Genomic DNA, 21,973 nt, shown 5'->3' on the forward strand with positions numbered 1-21,973 from the left:
AAGAATGTCAGGTATGTTTGGATAGGTATTTACAAAACATATTTAAAACCAAAAAGTTTTCTGTCCAGTGACAATGCAGTTTTACAGCACACAAATCAGCCAGTTTGAACTCATTTGCCGCAATGCTGTATTCAAAATGGCATTTGCGTTTTCTAGTTTAAGCAGCCACAGTTATTGAAGCACTAAATAAATACAATAAACGTCTGTAAAATAGGTTTTATTGGTTTCTGTATGGTATTTGGAGATTTAACATTCCATAATATTGCATACTACTCATATGTGTTCTGTTACAGTAATGGGCCTTTGGCCTGGATTTAAAGATGCACTATTACTATCTGAAGTTAGTATAGGTATTTTAGTTTCCACACATTGTATGAAGATATTGTGCCATAACTAACTGAAATTTCTCATTCCAGATTTCAGTGAACTCTTGAGGTCACAGTTAAACTTCATATATCAATTGACAGACCTATAAAAAAAAATCCTCAGTTGTACAATTTAATAAATTTAAACCAACTGAGAACCAACCGTGGAGGAAAGACAATAGTGCATCTTTTCTATTTTTTTTTTTTAAAGACAGACCCGACAATAAATATTTTCCAGTTGCAAACTTGTTCTACAGCTAACTTATTTCTGTGCCAACATTATTACTATTTTCTGATTGCTGCTAGCAACAGTGTTTAAAGCAAATACTAGAAAATTAAAAAGCTGTATGAACCAGTCCTCAGACAAAAGTGCAACAATGAAAAAATTAGATATGATTCAGTGTATCAAGAATAGGGAACTAAAAAAAAATAATCTTATGCTTTGCATAGTTGCATAGATTAGCTAGTTAGTATTCACATTTAAGCAGAACAAATGGTACCCTTTTAATTAAAACCAAACCCACAAAAAACAAACCCCTGTATTTTGAAACAGACTTTGTAACTGATAGGGCACTTCAGATTCCATATAAAATACCAAACTTAAAGAGATTTTCTTCTCACAGTTTTGGTTTTTTTTCTCCACATTGGTTTCATCTGTTTAAGCATCATCATATTATGCCCTAATGACTATACCAGAGCTGAACTTAAGTCATCACCTCTAGTTTTATAGTGTTCATTTATGTGCTTTTAACAAAGTGTGATGTAAACCCAGTGATAAAATATCCTTTGAAGAAGAATTTTCATTATTTTTTTTAACAATTTTAGGGTAAACCAAATGTTGAGTTTAAATAATGGTTTTCATTAGCTAAAGTCCATCAATTTTAGTTCCCTTTTAAACTATTACATTTAAATGTATCAGGCATGAAATACAGTTTATCTAAATGCGTAAAGTGCAGTCACTAACCATTCACACATATAGAATATATCCACAAAACTGAAGACGTTCTTTCAAAACAAATATAATACTTTAAACGTCCCCTCTTTTCTTCAAGTCTTTTAATCAAGATTTTTATAGTTCAGATTTGGTTTAGAGAGGCTTATAAATGCAGTTGTTACAGGGTTCTCCAAATTAAAGCAGGCACAGCTGGTTATGTTATCAAAACAAGGTTGTTAGAAACCATGGAATACCCTGTTACCTGAATAATTTTCTTACACTAGAAGAACATTGAAATTCAGCATTTACTAGTAATCCTGGTAGATTTCCATGATCGTTACCCTGTACTTTGAACAGATGGGGCAGGGGGACCGGGTAAGGAGGAAGGTCAGTATATGAAAACCTAAAACTATGAGAGTAGAAAGGGCACAAATACAATCATCTAACATTATATGAAAATTTGGCAGCTGTACTCTTTATCACACTATTCAAAACTGTTGTATGCTGTACAAATCTAGGTTTAAAGTGTCATTTGCTAAAATATCTCATTATTCAGAGTTCATAAAGTAACAGCACTCCTATATACATCTTACACTTCTATCTTCCACTAAAAAGACTTCAAAAAGAGGTTTCTTCCCTCCCAGTTACATCTTAGTCAAAACTGACCAGTAATCTTAGAAAATCCACTTCAAGTCCCACATTCAATTACAATATAGTATATATTGCTGTAACATCAAAGTGAAACATCTTAGAATATTAACTTGCATGTAAAAAAAATTCTAAATATAAAATGGTACTGTAAATGATACCACCTTTAACCTGTATTTTTCAGTGCATTAAAATACTGTTTAGTGACAAGCACAGTGCCATGGGTAAGTAATCTGAAGTTTAAATTGCAGCTTTTTACGAAGCATGAAATGCTCTCATATGTCAAAGATTTCACTTAACCCAGGAGTTTGATGTTAATACATTAATTACAGGTAATAAAAATAATCATACTTCAGAGTTAACCCAAAGTATTAATTTCTCCAAATGAGATATACTACTAATACACCAGAAACACTACTTAAATGCAAGTCAAAGCAGAGCATACGTTTTTCTGTATTCAAAAACTGTTAATGTAAATATTAGAATTCTTTTAGTGTTTAACAGCAAACACTGTATATTGTAGAGCCTAAATATTTAGATGACAATAACTTCTAGTTAGTTTCGGTGTCCACATACTTAATGCTATTTACAGTACAACAAACTTTTCCTTCAACTGGAAAGGAGTGATTCACTATTCATTCTTCACTGCAGTATTTCTATTGTCTTACCAAAAGAAAACCGAGTTAGTTAACTTAAAGAACAATTCAAGTGGCAGTAGCGTATTTGGTCAAAAAAATAACACCTACTGTCAAAACTTTTAAGAAGCTACTGTACTAGAAAGGCAAACATTGCAACATTTCTCAAACTAAAATGGTGTTACCACATTTTGACAGGAGACAGCTGTAGACCATCTGCTTGGCAATTTGTGCAAATCACCATCTCTGTCATTCATAATCGCCAGCATTCTTGTGGTAACTACAGCAACTGCTTCCACTGCAAAGTACTGTATTTGTGGCTGACTTTTAATGCCATTTAGCAGCTTTAATTACAGAGCCAGCATCAAATGACCTGCAAGCTCTCTGCTGATTCCAATCTGAAAACCTCTGAAATAGTCCTCTTCCCACATAATTCAGAAAAAGCTTTTTCATATATTCAATATTATATTAGGTAATTAGCATTATATATGTATGTCTGTTATGTCTTTAAATACATTTTATAAATAAATTCCAACAGTGTTTTATAAAGTAAGTAATGCATAAAAGTTTCACAATTTAAATAAATATTTTTCACATTCCAATTCAGCTTCTTACAAGCTCATCTTTATTTCATGCCTTCGTTCTGAAGCAATGGTTTTGCTTCAATACAAGAGGTAGATTTGATAGAGACTGGGCAAGTCAAGCCTACTGCCAAAAATGCAACTGTCAGTAACTGTATTGCTGATATGCAGTTTGAGACATGAAAAATTCAGAACCACTACCGAAAGTCCTACCAAGTCTTAGCTTAACAGTTCTTGTTAAATCACATTTAATGCTTTAGACATGATTACTCACAGTTGTTTTCTGTACATAAGAGATAATGAAAAACACAAATACAAAACAAAGAACAGTTGTATCTAACACAATATATAAAAGTGCATGAGCTGTTTCTTCATCTATTTCTGCAAAACATATTCAACTTTTCCTCTAACTTTGGCCATAAAGAAAAGACCTCTGGGGGGAAAAAAAAAACCAAACCCAAACCCCTACAAGTGTTTACATTTTATGCTTGTCTTCAGTAGTTTACAGCTGAAACCCCTCCATTGGAGCCTCTTGCTGTTGAAACACAAACTGCTGCTGACTTTCATCCACCTGAGGTGCAATACTGGAGTCCTCTTCTTCGACACCAAAGTAATGTTCTATGAGTTCAAAAGCCTTTTGGTAGATCTCTTGGTTTTCATGCCTCTGAAGAAATTCAATTTTATCAAGTCCTAAATTCAAAACAAAACATTTTCAAAATCAAGTTGCTTAAATGAATGATGTATTCAAAGGGAAACAGCTTATACTATAGCTTATAGTATAGTGGTACTTCTTAGATAAAAAAATGCAATCCCAAATCATTTCAATTCATTCAGTATCACTGATGCTTAATTTCCCAACCTATGTATTTCTTAGTCTTCATTTTCTGCAGCACTTTCTGCTGTCCAAACTAATTTTAAAACTATGCTAAAAGACTATCAATTAAACTAAGGAGGAGGCTGTAGTATCTACAAAGAAATATGCCATGCCTACAAAGAAACTGAATCTGTATAGAATTAGGATAGCAATTTCCAATATCCTCATTTCTTTTCTTTTACTCTTTCAGTCTTCCCCAAATCTAAATTCCATCCCCTATCATGGAGTCATCACTGGGCACAGTCTGGTATCTTACTCAAATTTAATTTTAAGATTGAAGATACTCTCTTTCCAAAAGCTTATTATTTGCAAGCTAGAGAACATAACCTCTGCTCTGCTGGCAGAATTAAGTGCTTGGTGGTCAGTTACGTTGATTCAAAACTCCTTTTTAGCTATTTAAGATAATTCAATTTTCACTTAAGTTGGATTAGGAAGAGCTCATACAAACCCTTCTGGTCACTGTAGAGGCCAAAGCAATGAGGGTGATATAATTAGCTGTTTCCCCTACTTCAAGTTACGCTCTACAGCTTCAGAAGCCTACACTTAACTGGTAAAGGCAAAAAAGAACCTAGGCATTCAATAGTTGAAATTATGAACGGACTCAAAATCTGGAACAGAATAAATTCCATTAAAGTATTCAATACTTATTCCTCTTACACATCAGATTGCAAAGTAAGTCTAACTATGCACTTGGTTTTAGAAATGAAACTCTTAACAGGGAATTCAGATTTAAAGGCTTCTTTACAGAAAAGTTAGTACCATCTAATCAGATGTAATGGGGTGAACTAGAATTGTTACTAGCAGTTTCTGAAACACAAACATCTGCCCATTTTGTTTTGTCAGAGCTACAAAAAGATAACCTTCCATAAATAATGCCAGATTCATTAAAAGCCACTTTTAACATTAGTTTTCTTAAATCAAAAGCATCTAGTCGTGAAATTCCACAAATAGTCATTTTAGTTTTGATACTCTGCCTTTAAAAGGTGGTTTAATTCAACAACTCTTAAAAGAAGAAACAGAACAAAATACTTTCACAAATTAGGTACAAACTTATTTAATTTTATGATCTGAAGTTGATTTTGCTATTACTGATATTTACTATGCTAAAAAGTGATCCGACTTTGGGAATAAGTAAAACAAACTCTGATCTTGCATCCCTGTTGGTAATGAAACCGTACCAGGCAGGACTATACATTAAAGTAATAAAACTATATTTAGGATTGTCTGATACACTTATGCAAACCATGGCTCCAATAGACTAGGACACCTGTGTGTTAAATTTTTCTGAGGATGTTTCTCTAGAGGGACATTTAATAAACTGACCACAGACAAATGCTCACAGGTTTTCTGCATTTAACCACTTCTCCCACCATGTTACACGGCTTAATTTATGATACTTTAATGTCCACTTATGCTTGAAGTAGTTCTTATATTAAACTTACCTACAAATTTCAAAATGGTTCACAATGGTTTTGTTTTTACAGCCTGAAATAAGGAAGTTCAGGTATGTAGTTTTACAAGAAGTAATTTCTTACCATATGCTTCCTCTATAAGGGCACAATAAGGATTAATGCCCATTCCATTTTGCTTAGACTCTTGTTCTCCAAGACGCAGAATATTTTCAAGTCCATTTAAAGCCACCTGTACTATTTTTGAATCCATCACAGTCAGGAGGTCACAAAGAGGCTTGGTACAACCTAGTGCTACCAAATACCTTTATAACAGCAGAAAAACAGAGAGGGGGTGGGGGAAAAAAAGGACTGATAATCCAGCACATTTATTCTGACATACCAGTCTATCACTATTGGTCCTTAATTTTGCTAAAAAAAGTGGCTGAAACAAATTTCTAAAACATGCAACAACACAAAGACAAGCTTATCTGAAATTGAATAAATACTCTAATTTATCCTAATGAGAAAATTTAATGTGCATATTCCTAACTGGAGTGTGGAATTTGTAGTCTTTTCAACTTCTTCTCACTTACGATCTTCAGATGGATTTAACTGAATGTAAACGTTAGCTTTAGAAATAGGTTCTTTTCTCAGGCAGTTGAAACTCTGTAGTGGCAAAACCATTGAGTAAATACGTTAGAGTGCTCTGTGCTAATGTAGTCCACACTAGTAGTCCATTAAGGTTTTAACATTACCTACTATAAAGGGAAGGACAACACTGTAAATATAAAAAAAATATTGGGATTCTTAGTATCCTACTCCTTTTTCCAATTTTGCACAAAATTGTGTACGAACTTTTGAAAATCAGAATCTGTGTTCTTGTTTCTAGTGTGTAAGTAAAATGAAGACAGTAATGTTTGCCTGCATCAAAAGGTTGCTTAAATATAGTTTATTTAGTGGTTTTAAATTATCCTGCAGTTAGACAGTAGTACTGTGAGGACATTAAAAGGGCTGAAACTTCATGAAACAGATAATATATCTGTATTCTGTGATGAGAAGCTACTTGTATGGTATTACATTCACATTTACTATGTGAAGATCCTGAACTAAAATTTATTTAAAATACACTAAGTTTTAAGATGTTACATTATGCAAGCAATAAAAATAATACCAAAAAACCAGGAACAAACTTTCCTTACCTCTGTTAACAGTCATTATAAGAAAACCAGGATTGTTTACATCTTAAATAAATAAGCATGCACTTATTGCAACAGATCTCCCAAATGCGCTGGAAGAGTTATCACATCACTTTCAGTTCTGGCTTCCAAATAATACACTGTCATTTATAAATCCATTTATCAACTACTGATTCAAACTGATCACTATGCTGACAGTATTCAGAGAAACCAGAGAGTATCGTCTAGTCATTCAAGAAGTCCAATCTTTGCATCACATAAATAGGTGCTGACAGTAAAATTTTAATCAAACTTGATTTTGAAAAAGGAGGTTAGATATCTGCTTTAAAATAATACTGACAGTAAGTATAAAATACATGAAGAAACTACTAAGATTCCTGAAGTCTCTCCACAAAGATACAATCCCATTGCGCAAGTTTTCAAAACAACTCTCCCAAAGTTTTCCATTTTCAAACACTGAAACTGTTCATTAACTGTTCCAATTGTCTTTGACAATACAGTATCAGCTCTGGAAGATAATCCTGTGAAAGCTTTAGGTGTAATACCACCAAAACAAAGCAGTATTGGTCAATTTATTATTAAGTCTACTGCACGTATTTCACTCATTTTTTGGAATTTCTACATATTTAGTCCCTGTACAGAGTTTCAAGGAATTACAGTTGTGTTTAGGATTTTATTGCTGTGTTCGTCAAGACTCAAATGCAGAAATAAAAATGCTTCAGAGAAGATACTTAGGCAGAGAAAATAGTAACATATACAAACTTACCTGATCTGTTCAGGGGTTCCTCCTGATGTTGCATTAGTTATGGCCCATGCTGCTTCTTTTCTGGTGCGAAATTCAGCTTTTTGAAGAATTTCAATCAATATTGGAAAAATATTTGCATCTATAACAGCCTAAGAGATGAAATTGTAATATTTTATGACAATTAACAAAGATTCAGTATACACAAAAAACATTAATATCCTTCAATACAAGAGTCAGTGATGCCTGTTGATACCAAAGCAAACAAAGTTTTGTTAGAAGGCAGACAAACTAGAAATGCTAAACTGAAATTCAGAACTATTCCAACATTGCACTGCAGCAGCTATCCGAATATCTTCTTTTTGATTTCTCTGTCTCTGGTGGACAGAATACTGCTTACTGGATAGGCCCATTTAAAAATCATATGACATAAGCACTAAACCTGAGTTTTTGAACCGGAGATCAAGCCTCAGAACAAAACTTCACTTTGTCCATTTATTCAGGTTTGCAGCCTCCATAGAAAGACTATGTCTATACTTGAAGACTGTATTATATATTTTAAATGACATCAAGAAGTAACATTTTCATCTCTGATTGAAGTAGAGGGGAAAAAAAAATCATATTGAAACATGTACTCTGATTCAGAATTCTCATTTTTATCAACCAGAACCTTTTTTCAGGTAACTCCAGACAACTGGAGCAATAGTCAGGATTTAATAGTTTCCACAAGAATACAACTCAGTATTGATGGCATCATGCAGGTTTTTTACCCAAGCAAAATGTTCCAGCATTTCCAAATTGGTAGAATTGTCCACTTTTCACTGGACTAATTTGTGCAAGATGTTTTGTTTCAACTTTTAAGAAAGGGGAATTGCTTTTTACTTTAACATGCATACTACAATGCAGAACAAAATTAAAGAGAGTGTACCAGTAGATGATGCTCCCACACGAAAAAATAACAACTGTTGACATCAGATCTAAGAGAAGTATCCTTTCATTTGTTTTATAAGCATCAACCAAATCCCCATGAGAGAAATTAATCATTTCTCTAGTACAAATCATGACAGCTATTTTTGAAGTATTATTTTATGAAGTTATTTATAATAATCTTCAAAATTTAGAAGAAAACATTTAAATTAGGTAAAATTATAGACAGTTAGGATTAAAACAAATAATGCAGAGGCAATGTAGTATCTACTTATTTCTCCTTGTGAAAAAAACCCAAGTGAACTAGTAAAATGAAAACAAAACCAACCAAGTAACAAGTATACAGGCTTTACCTGAATCTGAGCTCTGTTTCCTGCAGTAATATTAGAAACAGTCCAGCATGCTTCTTTTCGAATAGATTCCTTGGGACTACTAAGCAAGTGCAAGAGACAGGGTAATGCAGAGCAGTTTAGAATCACCTAAAATAATTTGAGAATTGAAAATTGGGTTGTACTATATATATATAAGCACTTTAGAGATTACTTCAGATTTTGCAACACATTTATATTTTACAAAGTATCATAGATAACAACCTGCAAAATTGAAGTGTTCAATGCTGTAGTGTGTGAATAGACAATCCAGCAATCTGCCCTCAATTAAGTTCAGACCAGAAGACTGACAACAGCAAGACTAAATAAGGCTGCTTAAGGCTAGAATATGAACAACTGAGAATAACTGAGAAGTGTAAATCTAATTTGTATAGTTAGTTGTTCATTTCTTTTTTTGAGACAGATGTTTTCTATTTAATTCCTTGACAAAATCCTCTCCTATAGAGCTCACAACAAATTATGTAATTAACTTATTTCCTTATTTTCCCTTTACACTAGTTCTGTCAGCCTTTTAGACACAGTTTTCTTTAAAGCAAGACCTGTCTTAGTATTTCCTGCATTGCTTCAAACTCAACTCCATTGCCTGAAATTAAAAAATAAATCTTTAGAACAAATTGCATCAGTAAGACTATCACATGCAAATTCATGGACAAATCAAGTATGACTGATGCTTACAAGTGAAAACTTTGACTATATTTGAAGACTTTAAAAAGGGAACTATAAAAATAAAAATAAAAAATGGGAAGCAACAGTCAAAGTACCATACAGGAATGAAGCAATCAACTACATACAGTGCTGTAAAAAAAAAGTGTTCTTTCTTGCAGTAATTTAATGTTTAAAATAGCAGCCTAAACTGTCAAATTAACAATATAGATCTTTCACTAACATAGGCAAGTACCTCTACTGGACATGTATTTTGTCACAATTTTTACAAAGTTCTGTCCTGCCAATTCATTTTTCTTCAATCAACTAGTCTTACCTGTGTTTGGATATCATCCCCAGTAACAATATTTCCAACTGCTCTTAATGCAGGGGATACCACCTTGTAATCATTATGCCTGGAGACAAATATTAAATCGCTTGATATTACCAAGTGTTAAAAGTATAATTCTGCATTTTCAGTGAACAATGTTTTACTTCAGGTGCTAAATTTTTAGTTATAGAAAACACTGCATTACTTCTTATACTTTCTCCTTATTTAGCCAAATTTGACAACTGCAAGCCCACAACTGAATTGCTGATTCAAGGAAAGGGCATCTCTATGGAACAACACAACTTAGATTAATCCATCTGTCCAGCAGATTCATTTCACCCAGCTCAAGTATTATTGAATACAATACTGGAACCTGCATCATTCAATAGCCACAGAAACAAAAGGGATGGTGTTAGCTGTATACTAAAACTTAGCAGCCCCCCTTTGTAAATGGAACTCCCCCCTTTTGTAAGTCAATAACCCTAGAAGCCAGTACATGAAGCCTGCATTCCCATATTCAACTGTGTGAGATGCAGGGGAAGGAAATCACTCAGTTGTCCTAAAGCTTCTACAGAAGAGAAAGCAACCTCACCCTCTCCTGACAGCTATACAAATGAGCTTTTCACAGGGAACTGTGCTGAGCTGTCAGTGCTGGGAACTACTACCCCTGACCTACTCTGCAGTCCCGATGTGAACACAGGGATTTAGTCTTCCTTTCTAGGAAAATAATGAACCATAAACCAAATATACTGGAACAGTTCAAAAGTGGCACAAGCCTGCCTCTGGACTTTGTGAGTCCAAGAGCTGTCTGTATTGCAACTGCGTCTCCTAGAAAGGTAAGAAAACAAAATGCAAAAATGAAATTTAAAAAAAAAGAAAAAAAGCAAAAAAAAAAAGCTGTGAAATTAGTTTACAATTCAAGCTTGGTCTTCAGTCTTCACCTTTCTATTCCTTCATGTAAATGAAATCCTACATTAAATTTTAAAGAATATAAAGAAATACTTTGGAGAAAACTTCTTTTCCACTGTCAATCTCAGGAAAAATCCCAGGAGCCAAGCAACTCTTAGCAAGCAACTTAAAAGGTTTCAGACTGAATTCACATTCATCACTTCTCACAAAATAAATTTACGCTTGAGGTGAGAAAAAACAACTAAATTTTAATTCATTAATATTAACAGTACTGCAAGACATTTATTTGGTGAAGCGAAGACTTACATAAGCAGCTCTACCAATCTTCGACACACTCCAGAATCAATAACAGCTTGAATTTTATCATTGGGACCATCTGAAAGGTAAGAGAGGGCCCAGCAAGCATCTGCTAATACATCCGGGTCACTGCTAAACAATAGTCTTGATAAAACATTTAAGCAAGGAGCAACCTAAAGAAAAATATTGCATAAAATTAGATGTTTTGTATTTTTCAACTTTCAGAGAACATTCTGCAAAGGCAAAAAGATGCAAAACTATTTACTGCCAAAGCACATGAGGTCATTAATGAATCAGGACCTAGGTGGAACACTTCCCGATTAAACTAGATACCCAATTCAAACTGGTAAATTGGATAAATTCTGATTCACAGCCTATTTATTTAGAGATACTATATTCGCTATATAATTGTTCAGCTTAAACAAAACCATCTGCTTTTACAGATAACCAGATGATCAGAAATTACTGATGCTTTCTTGAATCACTCAGGGAACAGAATTTCAAAGTAATAACATTTTTTGATATTGCCGTCTTTGTAGAAGTACTGGAGGTTATTTGTAATAACCAATTTACAATTGCTTTAACCACAAAGAAACTCAGAGTAATTCACAGAAGACTCAACGTTTACTGAATCAAATCAAACAAGCAACGTCTGACTTCAGGTCTCACTGCAACTGTTGTCTCTGGCCTTAACCTCCTACAAGCTCCACACAGACAGAGCCAGATGAAGTAGACCATCTTAACACCACTTGGAACCTGACAGGTTTCAGCTGTACAGTTTGGGAATTTCATAGTCTTTGTAGAACTTAATTCTTTATCTTACATAAGTTATGCAATTCAGCCTCCTTTACGTGTCCAACTGGTGCTATTGCAAAGACCAAAAAGCAAAGGAGCTATTCTTCTTAGCAGCTGCTTACAGGGCATCCTTTTCCACTGAAGTGGTGTTTAAGCAGCAAGAAATCTTGCTGTTTTTTTACTACCAGAACAAGACACTACTGAAGGATATAACTTAGGCAGAGCAATTGTGAGGTGATCAATTAACTGACATCAGAAATCACCCCTTTTTGTTAATATCTCTCCAAGAATTATTAAGTAGCAATGACAGTAATTACTACCCTGAGGTAAGCTTCAAGACACATAAATTCTCTCCACATTATCATTAATGATCATTTAACCTCAGACTCTTGTACTAGAATATCCAATGTTCAGTTCTTTTAATCTTTTAATGTCATTAACCTTACCAGAAATTAATTTCATACTGAAAATAAGGAACTAATACTCCTATTAGCCTCTACAGTCTTCCTCTCTTTACAACCACGTACTGGAGAGAGGAGGAAGTGAAGGGGAGAGCATACAGACAAATCACTTCTGTCATCATAGTCTGATTTAACTGCATCTGACAGAGCAGAAAACTCAAAATTTTATTCCTGCAGCATGCACTCTCAATCATAAAATAAACAAACAAACAAAATTAAAAAAGCTTCAATCATAACTCACATCCTCTAAAACAGATCTGGAGAAAATACACCCCCAAGAGGTTTAGTGCTGAATGTATTATTTGTCCATCATTTCATACCAGTGAATGACTATTTGCATCTGACTAACTACAATCTCAAGTTTTTAAGTAATTTAATTTTATTGCTGATACGTGTCAAAGTAGATTAATTTTTGCAGATACAACAGATGGACAAGACCGTGTGATTACATTAAAAAGATAAAAATCGAGTCTATCTCCAGATTCAAAAACTCTGTGTGTTATGACATGTTACAAACATAAGTCATCTTCAGCTTTCTGACTTCTCAAAATGAATATTTTATTATACCTTACTGAAGTCCGGAGGTGGGTTCTTTCCTCTACAGAGATTTGAGAGAGCCCAGACTGCATTTCTAGTTGTTGTAAGACGATTTGAATTTGTTAACAGTCTGTCCAAAAGAAACAGCAATAATAAAAATAATCATTTCTTATTGAAAACGTAAGTCTTTTTATGTCTATTACCAACAGTACCTCAAATCAGGAAAAGACACCCTATTATTGGGTGCTAGTTTCAATTTATTTCTCTTCATAGTTTACATGCTGCAAAATTTTCTTAGAATCAACTGAATCGGAATAGATTATTTTGTGTGGACATCTCATTCCCAAACCAAGTATACACATATAAAGTAAACCATTGCTCATATGAAAAATCATTCAACTAATCTTTTCTGAGGGTCTTGAGAAGGGGCTAGGAGATACAACCCTCCCTTGAATTAACTTTGATGTTTTCATTCAGAGAATGAAATTAATAATAATAAAAATAGTTCGATAAAAAGTTAGAACTTAAAGGATCTTCTAAAAAAATTAACACTTCACTGTTTTTGAATAGAATGTGAAAAGATTCAACACCTGAAAAATCAGGTTCATGTTTCAGATACATACCAAAATATCTAAAACTGTTAACCTGTTAAATGCTTGAGGAAGGTAATCACAGTCTCCTCTATTATTTTAAGCTATTTTACAAATGGTTTAAGACATTCATATTTTAAGCAATAATAAATTGAACAAAATTTGTGTTGTGTAAATTTCTTCCCTGTGATGAAGCTACCTTACATCCTATTGTAGGCATATAGTAAATGCTGGAATGATATTCCTAGTGAAGAGAAAACTTCTGGTGGAACACAGCTCGTGTAACAACTACTCTGCCAGCTCATTTCAACAAGTAAACGGATAGATAGCAGTACCAGAGCTTGGAGCTACTGGACAAAGGTGAGGAAACCAGCCTATTGCCCAGCCACTTGGAATCCCACAAATGCAAGTGTGAATTCAATTGTCTCTCTCACCCAATAGATCCAGAACTCTGGCAATAGAGTTCTGCACAGTATAGAAATTTCATACCTGTGAAATAACACTTCTCTGCTTTTGCAAACATTGGAAAACTTCCAGTCATGGACTAATTAAAGATACGCATGAAGCTGTGGTAATCCAAAACATTAGCTTCATAGCAATGTAATAAAAAAGAGAAACATTCTCAATTTAGCAAAGAGCTTATACTGTTTTCAAATAAATTTTAAAGCTGAAGTTTACAGTTATGTATACCTGTACACTATAGTTATAGAACTAATTGACAATACTTACTCCAAAAGGGGTGGTAATATTCCACAGTTCAACACAAAGTCTCTGCATTCTGCGTTATCACCAGCAATGTTACCAAGAGCCCACACTGCCTTAAAAAGCAAAGCATCCAAGTGAATTTATACATGCTTGCCAATCGACTTTTACAGATAGTCTATACATTTTTACAGCAAATATTATAAAATTAAAAAAAAAGCGGTATCATTCCAAATATAAAATTTCAGAAGACTGACTTCTAGATTGCATTTTTTTGTGAATTCACACAAAGTCAATTACCTACACTTGAAGTCATCCTTTCAGGGAAAGAAAGTCTTCTGATACAAAAATATGTTGATTTGTGTGCTTTTCAATAAAAAGGATGCACACACTCTTTTAAATATTAACATTTGCTCACTATGTGTAATAGATTCAATAAAACTGACTCAAAGTTGCAAACAATGTATGAGGAATAAAAAAGTTAAATCATGAACTTTCACTATACAAACTTACAAACATGCTAAATAAAAGCTAGCAAATTACAGCCTCTCTTAAACATAAATAGAAAACCCCCAAAACCAAACCAAACAAAAAACCCCCAAAGTTCAGGAAAATGTTAATGAAGACTGTAACATAGTTAAGATGGAAGAGCACAAGGATATAGGAAATAAAGCTGCAAATAACTTGGGAAAAAAATTCACATTGTTTTCTACTCTATTATTTCTATTACAGTGTTTTAGTTCCTGTCCACCTGTAAATGCCACAATAGAAATAAAGTGCTTTCTTCAAATTACTCAATAACATGAAATAAAAAACAGATTCAAAGAAACCTGAAAGAATCAGAGGAAGAAAAAAAGACATGAGGGAAAAAAATATACCGAAGGTAAATTTTTATCCTCCTTCAGCCAATGAACAAATGAGGCTCAAAAACTCTCTAACCATACACATCCCCAAAAAGACACTCAGAAATGAATTTTAAGTAGTTATAAAACACCTCAAGAAAAGAGTTACCTGCTCCTGTACATCTTCATGCTCTGAACTAAGCAACTTAATAAAAATTGGAACAGCTCCAGTTTCAATTACAACTTTGGTGTGTAGAAAAGTTCCAGATGCTATGTTTGTCAAAGCCCAAGCTGCTTCAAACTGTTGAGGAGCACAAAGACGACCATGTTAAACCACTTCACAGTAAAACTTAAACTCATGAAAACAGCTTGACATCAGAGTCACAGAGGTTAATTTTCTAACTTTTTTTCCTTTCCACTGAAATGCAATTATTACTATTATTGTACTTTCTATACAATAAAATAATTGGCATTGACAAAATCTCTATTTTAGTAAGCTTGCAGCACTAACTGTAAGGAAGATTTCAAATCTCTATTAACTAGTACAAATCCCTTCTGTTTACTCTGTATTAAGTTTAAGTTAATTCTTCCAGTATGAATGTACACAAGGCCTAAGTGCCACTCCATGAGCTACCATGAATAGATAGAACTAGTTACTCCTATCATTGATTATATATTTTTCAAAGATTTTCTAAAAGGGTTTCATACAAGCCTTTCAGTTTCCTGTATTTTTTTCCTCCTTTTCTATGATTTCAACTGAAAAATACTACCATATATTCAACACAAACAAAACAGATTCTGCTTACACATCAGGGCTGATGATCTTAATATACCACTCTGGAAACCCCCTTGAACACATTCTGCTTTCAACACCCAAGTATTTGACCAGCTGAATACATAACCCTAAAGATTACTATGAAATTTGCAAGAGTAAAGTGACAAGTTCAGTGGCAACAACTGACATCTTAGGCAACTAAAATTTACAGCTTCAGTGGTTAAAAATAGTTAAATTTTACTATTAAAAAAACCAAACCAAACAAAAAAATACATGCTTTCCAAAGCTCTTTTGGCGGGTTTCTAATCCCATTGCAAACCCCCAATCAGTATCAGCCAAACTCACTTGCAGAGTGTAATTCTCATTCCTCTCTAGAAATTTCACAAATCTCTGTACTACTCCTGGTTTTTGTATGACTTCATCTATAGGTGGATTAGGCTCTAGGGAATAATAATAAAAAAAAAAAATCTGTTTAAGTCTAACAAAAAAAGACCAAAATTACTTTTTCAGTATGACACAAAACACGAATACAATTCTCAGTTCTTAACATAATTTTTAGCATTCAATCATTTTAATCTCAAAGGAAGGAGCTAAACTTTTGACTTTAGAAGATGGCAGGATCATCTCCGTAAAGTGCTATAATTTACTAAACACCCTACTATGTATAATAATAGTAACACATACTACTATCCATTGGCATATTAGTAACACATTACAAAACACTGTTCCCTCAATCAGTAGCTCAGATCAGTACCTAATCATAATTTCTCTTCCACTATTTTAAATGACCAAGCATACTTTTACCTATCATGCTATACAAATGCTGGCATTGATTCAAGTCTGCACGTCTTACAGTCTCAACAAAAACAAGTTACAACTGTTCTTTGGCAGCCAGAAAATTTTTCTCCCCTCAATTACAGAATGTGAATCAGAAATTGAAGTACTGCAACAAGTATTCTAAGTAATGTGAGTGTGCGTTAGTTACTGCCCTGAACACTTCAATCAAAATATCCTTGCTTTTGTTACTTTGTCTGAAAGACTTAACATTAGAATAATGAAGCTTTCTGTATTTAGCCATTAGGTCGGAAGAGATTAGGCAGAGTTTCTCTATAAACAGAACTGGAAGTTTCAGCAAGCTCTATTTTAAAGTAAAACAAAACTAAAGGTTAACTGACTCTCTCTGACTAAAAATTGTACTAACAACACAGAAGGAATGAAAAAAAATCAGGCAACATTTATGTACCTTTAGATAGCAATTTTCTGAATTTCTGAGTCGCTGTGAGTTGCTGATCAGGATCATCTGAGAAAATCATCTGCACCATATCTACTGTAATAACTTCTTCCTAAAAATTAAAAGAGGATTTCTTATGTCTAGTACTCTGCACATTAACCGATAATATTCTAAACACACTCTAAAGTAATTACCTCTGGAATAGGTACAGTAGAGCTGACATCAGGATCCTGAATTGGACTTTCTACCATAGATTCTTCGTTTCCCGGGAGAGAAACGTTTCGGCGTTTAAACAGCTAAACAAAGAAGAAATATTTGGGAGACTTTAGAATTTACCACAGAGTGGGTACTGATGACATACACTTGGAAGAAATGCTTTCACCAGTCAAAATATTTCAACTATTCACTTTCCTAGTCATCCATGCAAATGGAATTCTACATGAAAGTTTAAAGAACATAAAGAAGAAAAACACTACTATACCTGTACTTCGATAAACTGCACTGCAACACTTCAGAGAGACACTTAAAAACTGATTTTCTTTTTAATTAGCAAAGATCCATACATTTTTCCACACAGATCTCTCTACTTTTAGTCTTTTATACCTCATAATTAGCATTTATTTTTAAGCAGGAAACAGTATTCTACAAGCTACTTCCTCCTTTTTTAGTTTATAAGCTAAAATCATCAACACAGAGCCAAAGCTTGTGTTTCAGCACTCTGCATTCCTTCCTTCAACAGAAGGTCTAAGATCTATGTACTGTCTTTGCATAACAATTAAACAGCACCTATATTTCTTATACAGTTGCAGAAAGATTAAAACATTAACATTATTTTAATATAGTCGGAGAAAAAAATAGCATAGCTTCAAGGTGAACTTCCAAATTATGTAACATTAAACATTCTCTATGTCCAAAAATCACTTTACAATTGGCTGCATGCACTGCCGATGCTCAAAATACATACCTGCACTGTAGTATTTAATAATGTTTAATGAGTGCCTCTTCATTTTCTGGCATACAAGCAGATCGTTCGCATCAGCCTGTTTTCTTCTAGAAACCAAACCTATATTTTTATCTTTAATCCAGTACTACACTTAGAACTACTGTAATTAACAATTCTAAGAATATTATGTTGGCATTTTTAAAAATAAATGTTAGAATCTCGGTCTGCTGACTAAGATGATACCTGTAAGCATAATAATGAAACCTCCTACTAAATCCTGATGGTTTTGTCCTCTAGGTGTCTATAGACACCTAGATTTCTGCTATTGTACATGCCCAAAACTGCAGAAGCAACTCCATGTTTTACATCTACTCATATTTCAAACAGGAACCTAAACCAAGGCATTCTCTCAATGTTCAACACACTTCTGGATTGGGCACAATCCTGGACACAAAACAACTGCAGAATCCTTGACATAAACAAGGTTTAATTGCATTTAAACCCACAAAGGAAGAAACTACATTCTTCTTTTGGAAGACCAGCCATTCTTTCCAGCACTTAACGAGGACAGACACTCTTGGTTGAAATGTATAAACTCTTTTTGTTTAGGATCATGGCCTATCTACCAGTTATAATTTTTTCTGGAGCAAAAGCAGTCTCATCTCCCTGCGTAAACTTGTTCTCCGCAGTTCAAGAAGAGCTGAAAAACACCTGTCCACCAGATTAAGATCAAGGAGAACATAAGAGTATTCTCATTGTTACAACAGTCAGCATGGGAGAGGAAACACCCATTATTTTCATAATTTATCTTGGGACTATCTACTAGAAAATACACAAACAAAACTTTCAGCAGGAACTGCAGTGCAGTTACCCATTCACAGGTAAATGCTCCAGTATCACACTACTTCTTACTCTTACCTCTCTGGCCCAACTAATTTAAATTCTTTTTCCATGCAGTAGCACCACTTTCCCAGGAGAAGAGTAAGCATTCCCACCTCAGAGAAGACTGTAGATCAGTGCCTGGGACACTCTCTAGGTTGTGGGAGACAAATTCAGCCACTTTAGACCAAGCAGAAAAACAAACTACATTCCTTACTTTCCCGGCAAGAAACTACTAAACATTTTGGGAAAAGGAACTGCCACAAACCATTAAATTATACAATGCTCCATGTACTCCAATCACTAAAAATTCAGCGAGGACAACTGCAAATGTTATATGTAATGTTCAGGGATCACTAATCAGTAGCTACTTTACTAAGTTACTGTAGAAAAGCTATTTGGGCAATTTGAAGTATGGCTTCAAAGATGAAAATAACCCTCTCCCTTCTAACAGTACAATTTTGGCCCAAACTCTGGAAGAGAATGCAAGGTTTCTAATCCTTACTAGAAATAAGACTAACCTTTCAGCCCAGTCTTACATGTTTAAACCTAGACTAAGGATTAAACTTAAGATGTGGGTCTCTCCTCTGTGTGCCCTACTGACTCAAGAGGGATCTGTTCACTTCTTTGATCCTATCAAGAGCCACCTGGTGCTCCCCAAGATTGCAACCCAGCCATTCAGCCTGGCACTCTGGATTCTGCTCCACAGGAGGAGACTGCTCAAGTCCTTTCACATATCTGAATTTAGCTTCACAAGCACTTAACAGTTAACAGCTCACCAAGATACTTACCTGTTCTTCCCTTTTCTGTTTCCGAAGCTGGATTCCTTCCTCCTCTCTTCGCCTGCGCATTTCTTGGGGATTCAGTGCATTATTCTTGTAGCTTTTCATTCGGAAGTTATCTTTACCTGGGCTTGCCATGTTGTCTATTAAAAAAGAAAAATTAGTGCAAAAGGCCAAACCTTGCAAGGCAAACCTGCCATCTCTTGCACTACAAAAGTATCTACAGCAGCAGTATCTACATCTGTTCCTGTAGTTGCTTGCAATACCCAGTTCATCAACAAAAATCTCTAAGGTAGAAATCAGAGAAAAACCTTTGCCTAGATAGGCATTTCTGAACTGCAGATTAAACTACAGCTCATCTTGAGGATCAGATACTTCATTAAAGGGCATAAGCTACTGCAAAAAGAAATTATGGGTCTTATGAACAAACTGAGAAACAAAAAGCAAAAAAATTACATTGCTAAATTTTGATTCTGTCAGCAAGTAAAGGAATTTGCTTTCTCCTCTCATAAAAGAGACATTAAATGTATTAAAAAGTAAGGACAAATCCAAGAACAAAACCTGCAGTAATTACTGCTTCATTTAAAATCTTGCTGCATTGTTTCTTTTGTTGTTGTTGGGGGTTTTTTTTGGGGGGGGGTGTTCTTTTTTTTTTTTTTTAAGATGCCTATCTTGCAAACATAACACAGGACCTAAAGATTATTCTGTGTTTCCTTCTAAACTGCATGCAGAAAAACAAATTAAGGGTCAGTAGCATCCAGACAGGCATACTCTTTTCCATTTTAAACTAACAAAATGATTGACTCATTCTAATTAATAGCTCTTTTGATGGATTAGGGGATTATAATTTGACTGTCATTTCAGGCATATCAGTTGTGAAAAGATAAAAGTGATAAAACATAATTCTGTCACTGAAATGATCAAACTGACTGATTGGAAAGGTTGTTCATAGCATGGTACTAGGTTTGAAAGCTAAAACCGTAGCCTTCATCTGAGAAATAACTGTCAAAAATATGATTTAAGACTCTACACCAACTCTCACTTGTCTGGAATTCTTCCACAACAAGAAAACAACTGAACTACAGCTCTTGAGCTGTGCACAGTTCTCTCTCAACCTCCATGATGGGACTATTTATTTATTTATTTTAATATCAGTAGTACCAAGGACTGCTGAGCAATAAACACAAACTATGAGAGGAAAACAGTCTGCAGACTTAGGCTGACATCAACAAGACACTCCAAGGACTCAGCAGCCTGTTTCACCCAAATGCATTTGCTTCACAAGAACATTAGTAAACTACTGCCATCTCTGGACTGCAATGCTAAGCGTGCCACCATCTAAGGCAATTTTCTAGTAATTATCATGTTAACTTTTGAGGCACAATTTAAGAACATCATTTTTCCAACAACACTACTGGGTTAACTAGTCCTAGAACATCACCATTTCCTTAATCATTCATGCCTTGCTAATTTAGTTGCACCAATAAACTGTCAGGCCAAGCAACGAATCAAACAAGAGAAGCGTGCATGCAAAGTAACCCAGTTTAGGTCACTGGCTCTATAGCGTTACAGAAGCTCAACTGGGAGGAAGCTCTCATCAAGACTGTTTTCAAAAAGAAAAGCTTATGAATTTATAGCTTCATTCCCCGCACAAGAGTTTTGGTATAGACATCACGAGGGCAAAAAGACTAGCAGTCCCTGATCTATTCAGGCTTCACGACTTCTGCATCTAGATCCAAGGAAGCTCGCGCTTCTGCTCTGCAAAACCACGCTCGTTTTCACACTAAATCCCTCCACATCCTGCATCTCGCCCACTTGTTGTGCCTAGGCTAAGACCTAGCCTACCAATAATTTTTTTTGTAGGTTTTTTTTTTCCCCTCCCTGCCTACAGCAGGCTCCCTAAATACGGCGCCTTGCTGTACCACCGCCCCCTCCCCGACCGGCAGCGCGGGGGGAGGCCGGACGCTGCCCGCAGGCTTCGCACCGGCCAAGACCCCGGCGCAGGGCCGGGTCAGACCCTCGCCGGCTGCTCGGCCGAGAGGACACCCGCCCCGGCCGCAGGGGGCGCCTAGCGAAGCCCCTCACCCGCGTCCCTTGGCGAGGGGGGCGGAAAAGCTCCCTCCATCCTGCAGGGCACGGCAGGGAAGGGAGGACGGCAGCCCTCTCGACTTGAGGAAGCGGCGGCGAACAGCGCAAGAAGACCCCGTCCCAGCACCGACCGCCGCGCCCGGCGGGGACCGAGCTGCCGTGCTCGGCAACGCCCCGCTGCTACCGGCCGCCCCCGAGCAGGCAGGAGACCGGCCTGCGCCGGGGAGCCTTACAGTGAGGGTGCCCCGGAGGGGACCGCGGCCCCTCCGGCCCCTTGCCCGCCGGCTCTTAGCGCTCTTACCCATCGAAGCGGAGTCGCACGGCGCCCTGCCGCCCTCCAAGCGAGAAAGCCCCACGCCGCTCCGCTCCGGAGCGCGGCACCGGCAGCGGTTCGCAGTTCAAGATGGCGGACGCCGCCCCGCCGCGCGCCGCACTGGCCGGGGAGGGGGGGTGGGGGCGGGCCTCCTCCGTTCCCAGCAGGCTCCGC

The 21,973-nt window shown here is 35.8% G+C and overlaps 1 protein-coding gene across 2 annotated transcripts; it reads right to left on the reverse strand.

The window, feature by feature from the left end:
- Positions 1-202: 202 nt before the first annotated feature.
- KPNA5 (karyopherin subunit alpha 5) lies at positions 203-21,948 on the reverse strand. Of its 2 annotated transcripts, XM_069805022.1 has the most exons (14): positions 21,788-21,948; positions 19,408-19,541; positions 16,989-17,090; positions 16,807-16,906; positions 15,909-16,003; positions 14,958-15,089; positions 13,974-14,062; positions 12,685-12,784; positions 10,871-11,034; positions 9,662-9,740; positions 8,647-8,772; positions 7,391-7,518; positions 5,573-5,751; positions 203-3,853 (listed from the first exon to the last, which is right to left on the reverse strand). In XM_069805022.1, the coding sequence occupies exons 1-14, from the start codon at positions 21,789-21,791 to the stop codon at positions 3,666-3,668; spliced, it is 1,620 nt and encodes a 539-aa protein (XP_069661123.1). In that variant the 5' UTR covers positions 21,792-21,948; the 3' UTR covers positions 203-3,665. The 2 variants fall into 2 exon arrangements, with proteins under 2 accessions (XP_069661123.1, XP_009914620.1); XM_009916318.2 differs by lacking the exons at positions 19,408-19,541; positions 21,788-21,948 and adding an exon at positions 18,656-18,771.
- Between the last annotated feature and the right edge of the window lie 25 nt (positions 21,949-21,973).

The sequence above is a fragment of the Haliaeetus albicilla genome, chromosome 17, assembly GCF_947461875.1.
Source record: "Haliaeetus albicilla chromosome 17, bHalAlb1.1, whole genome shotgun sequence".
NCBI classification, from domain to species: domain Eukaryota; kingdom Metazoa; phylum Chordata; class Aves; order Accipitriformes; family Accipitridae; genus Haliaeetus; species Haliaeetus albicilla.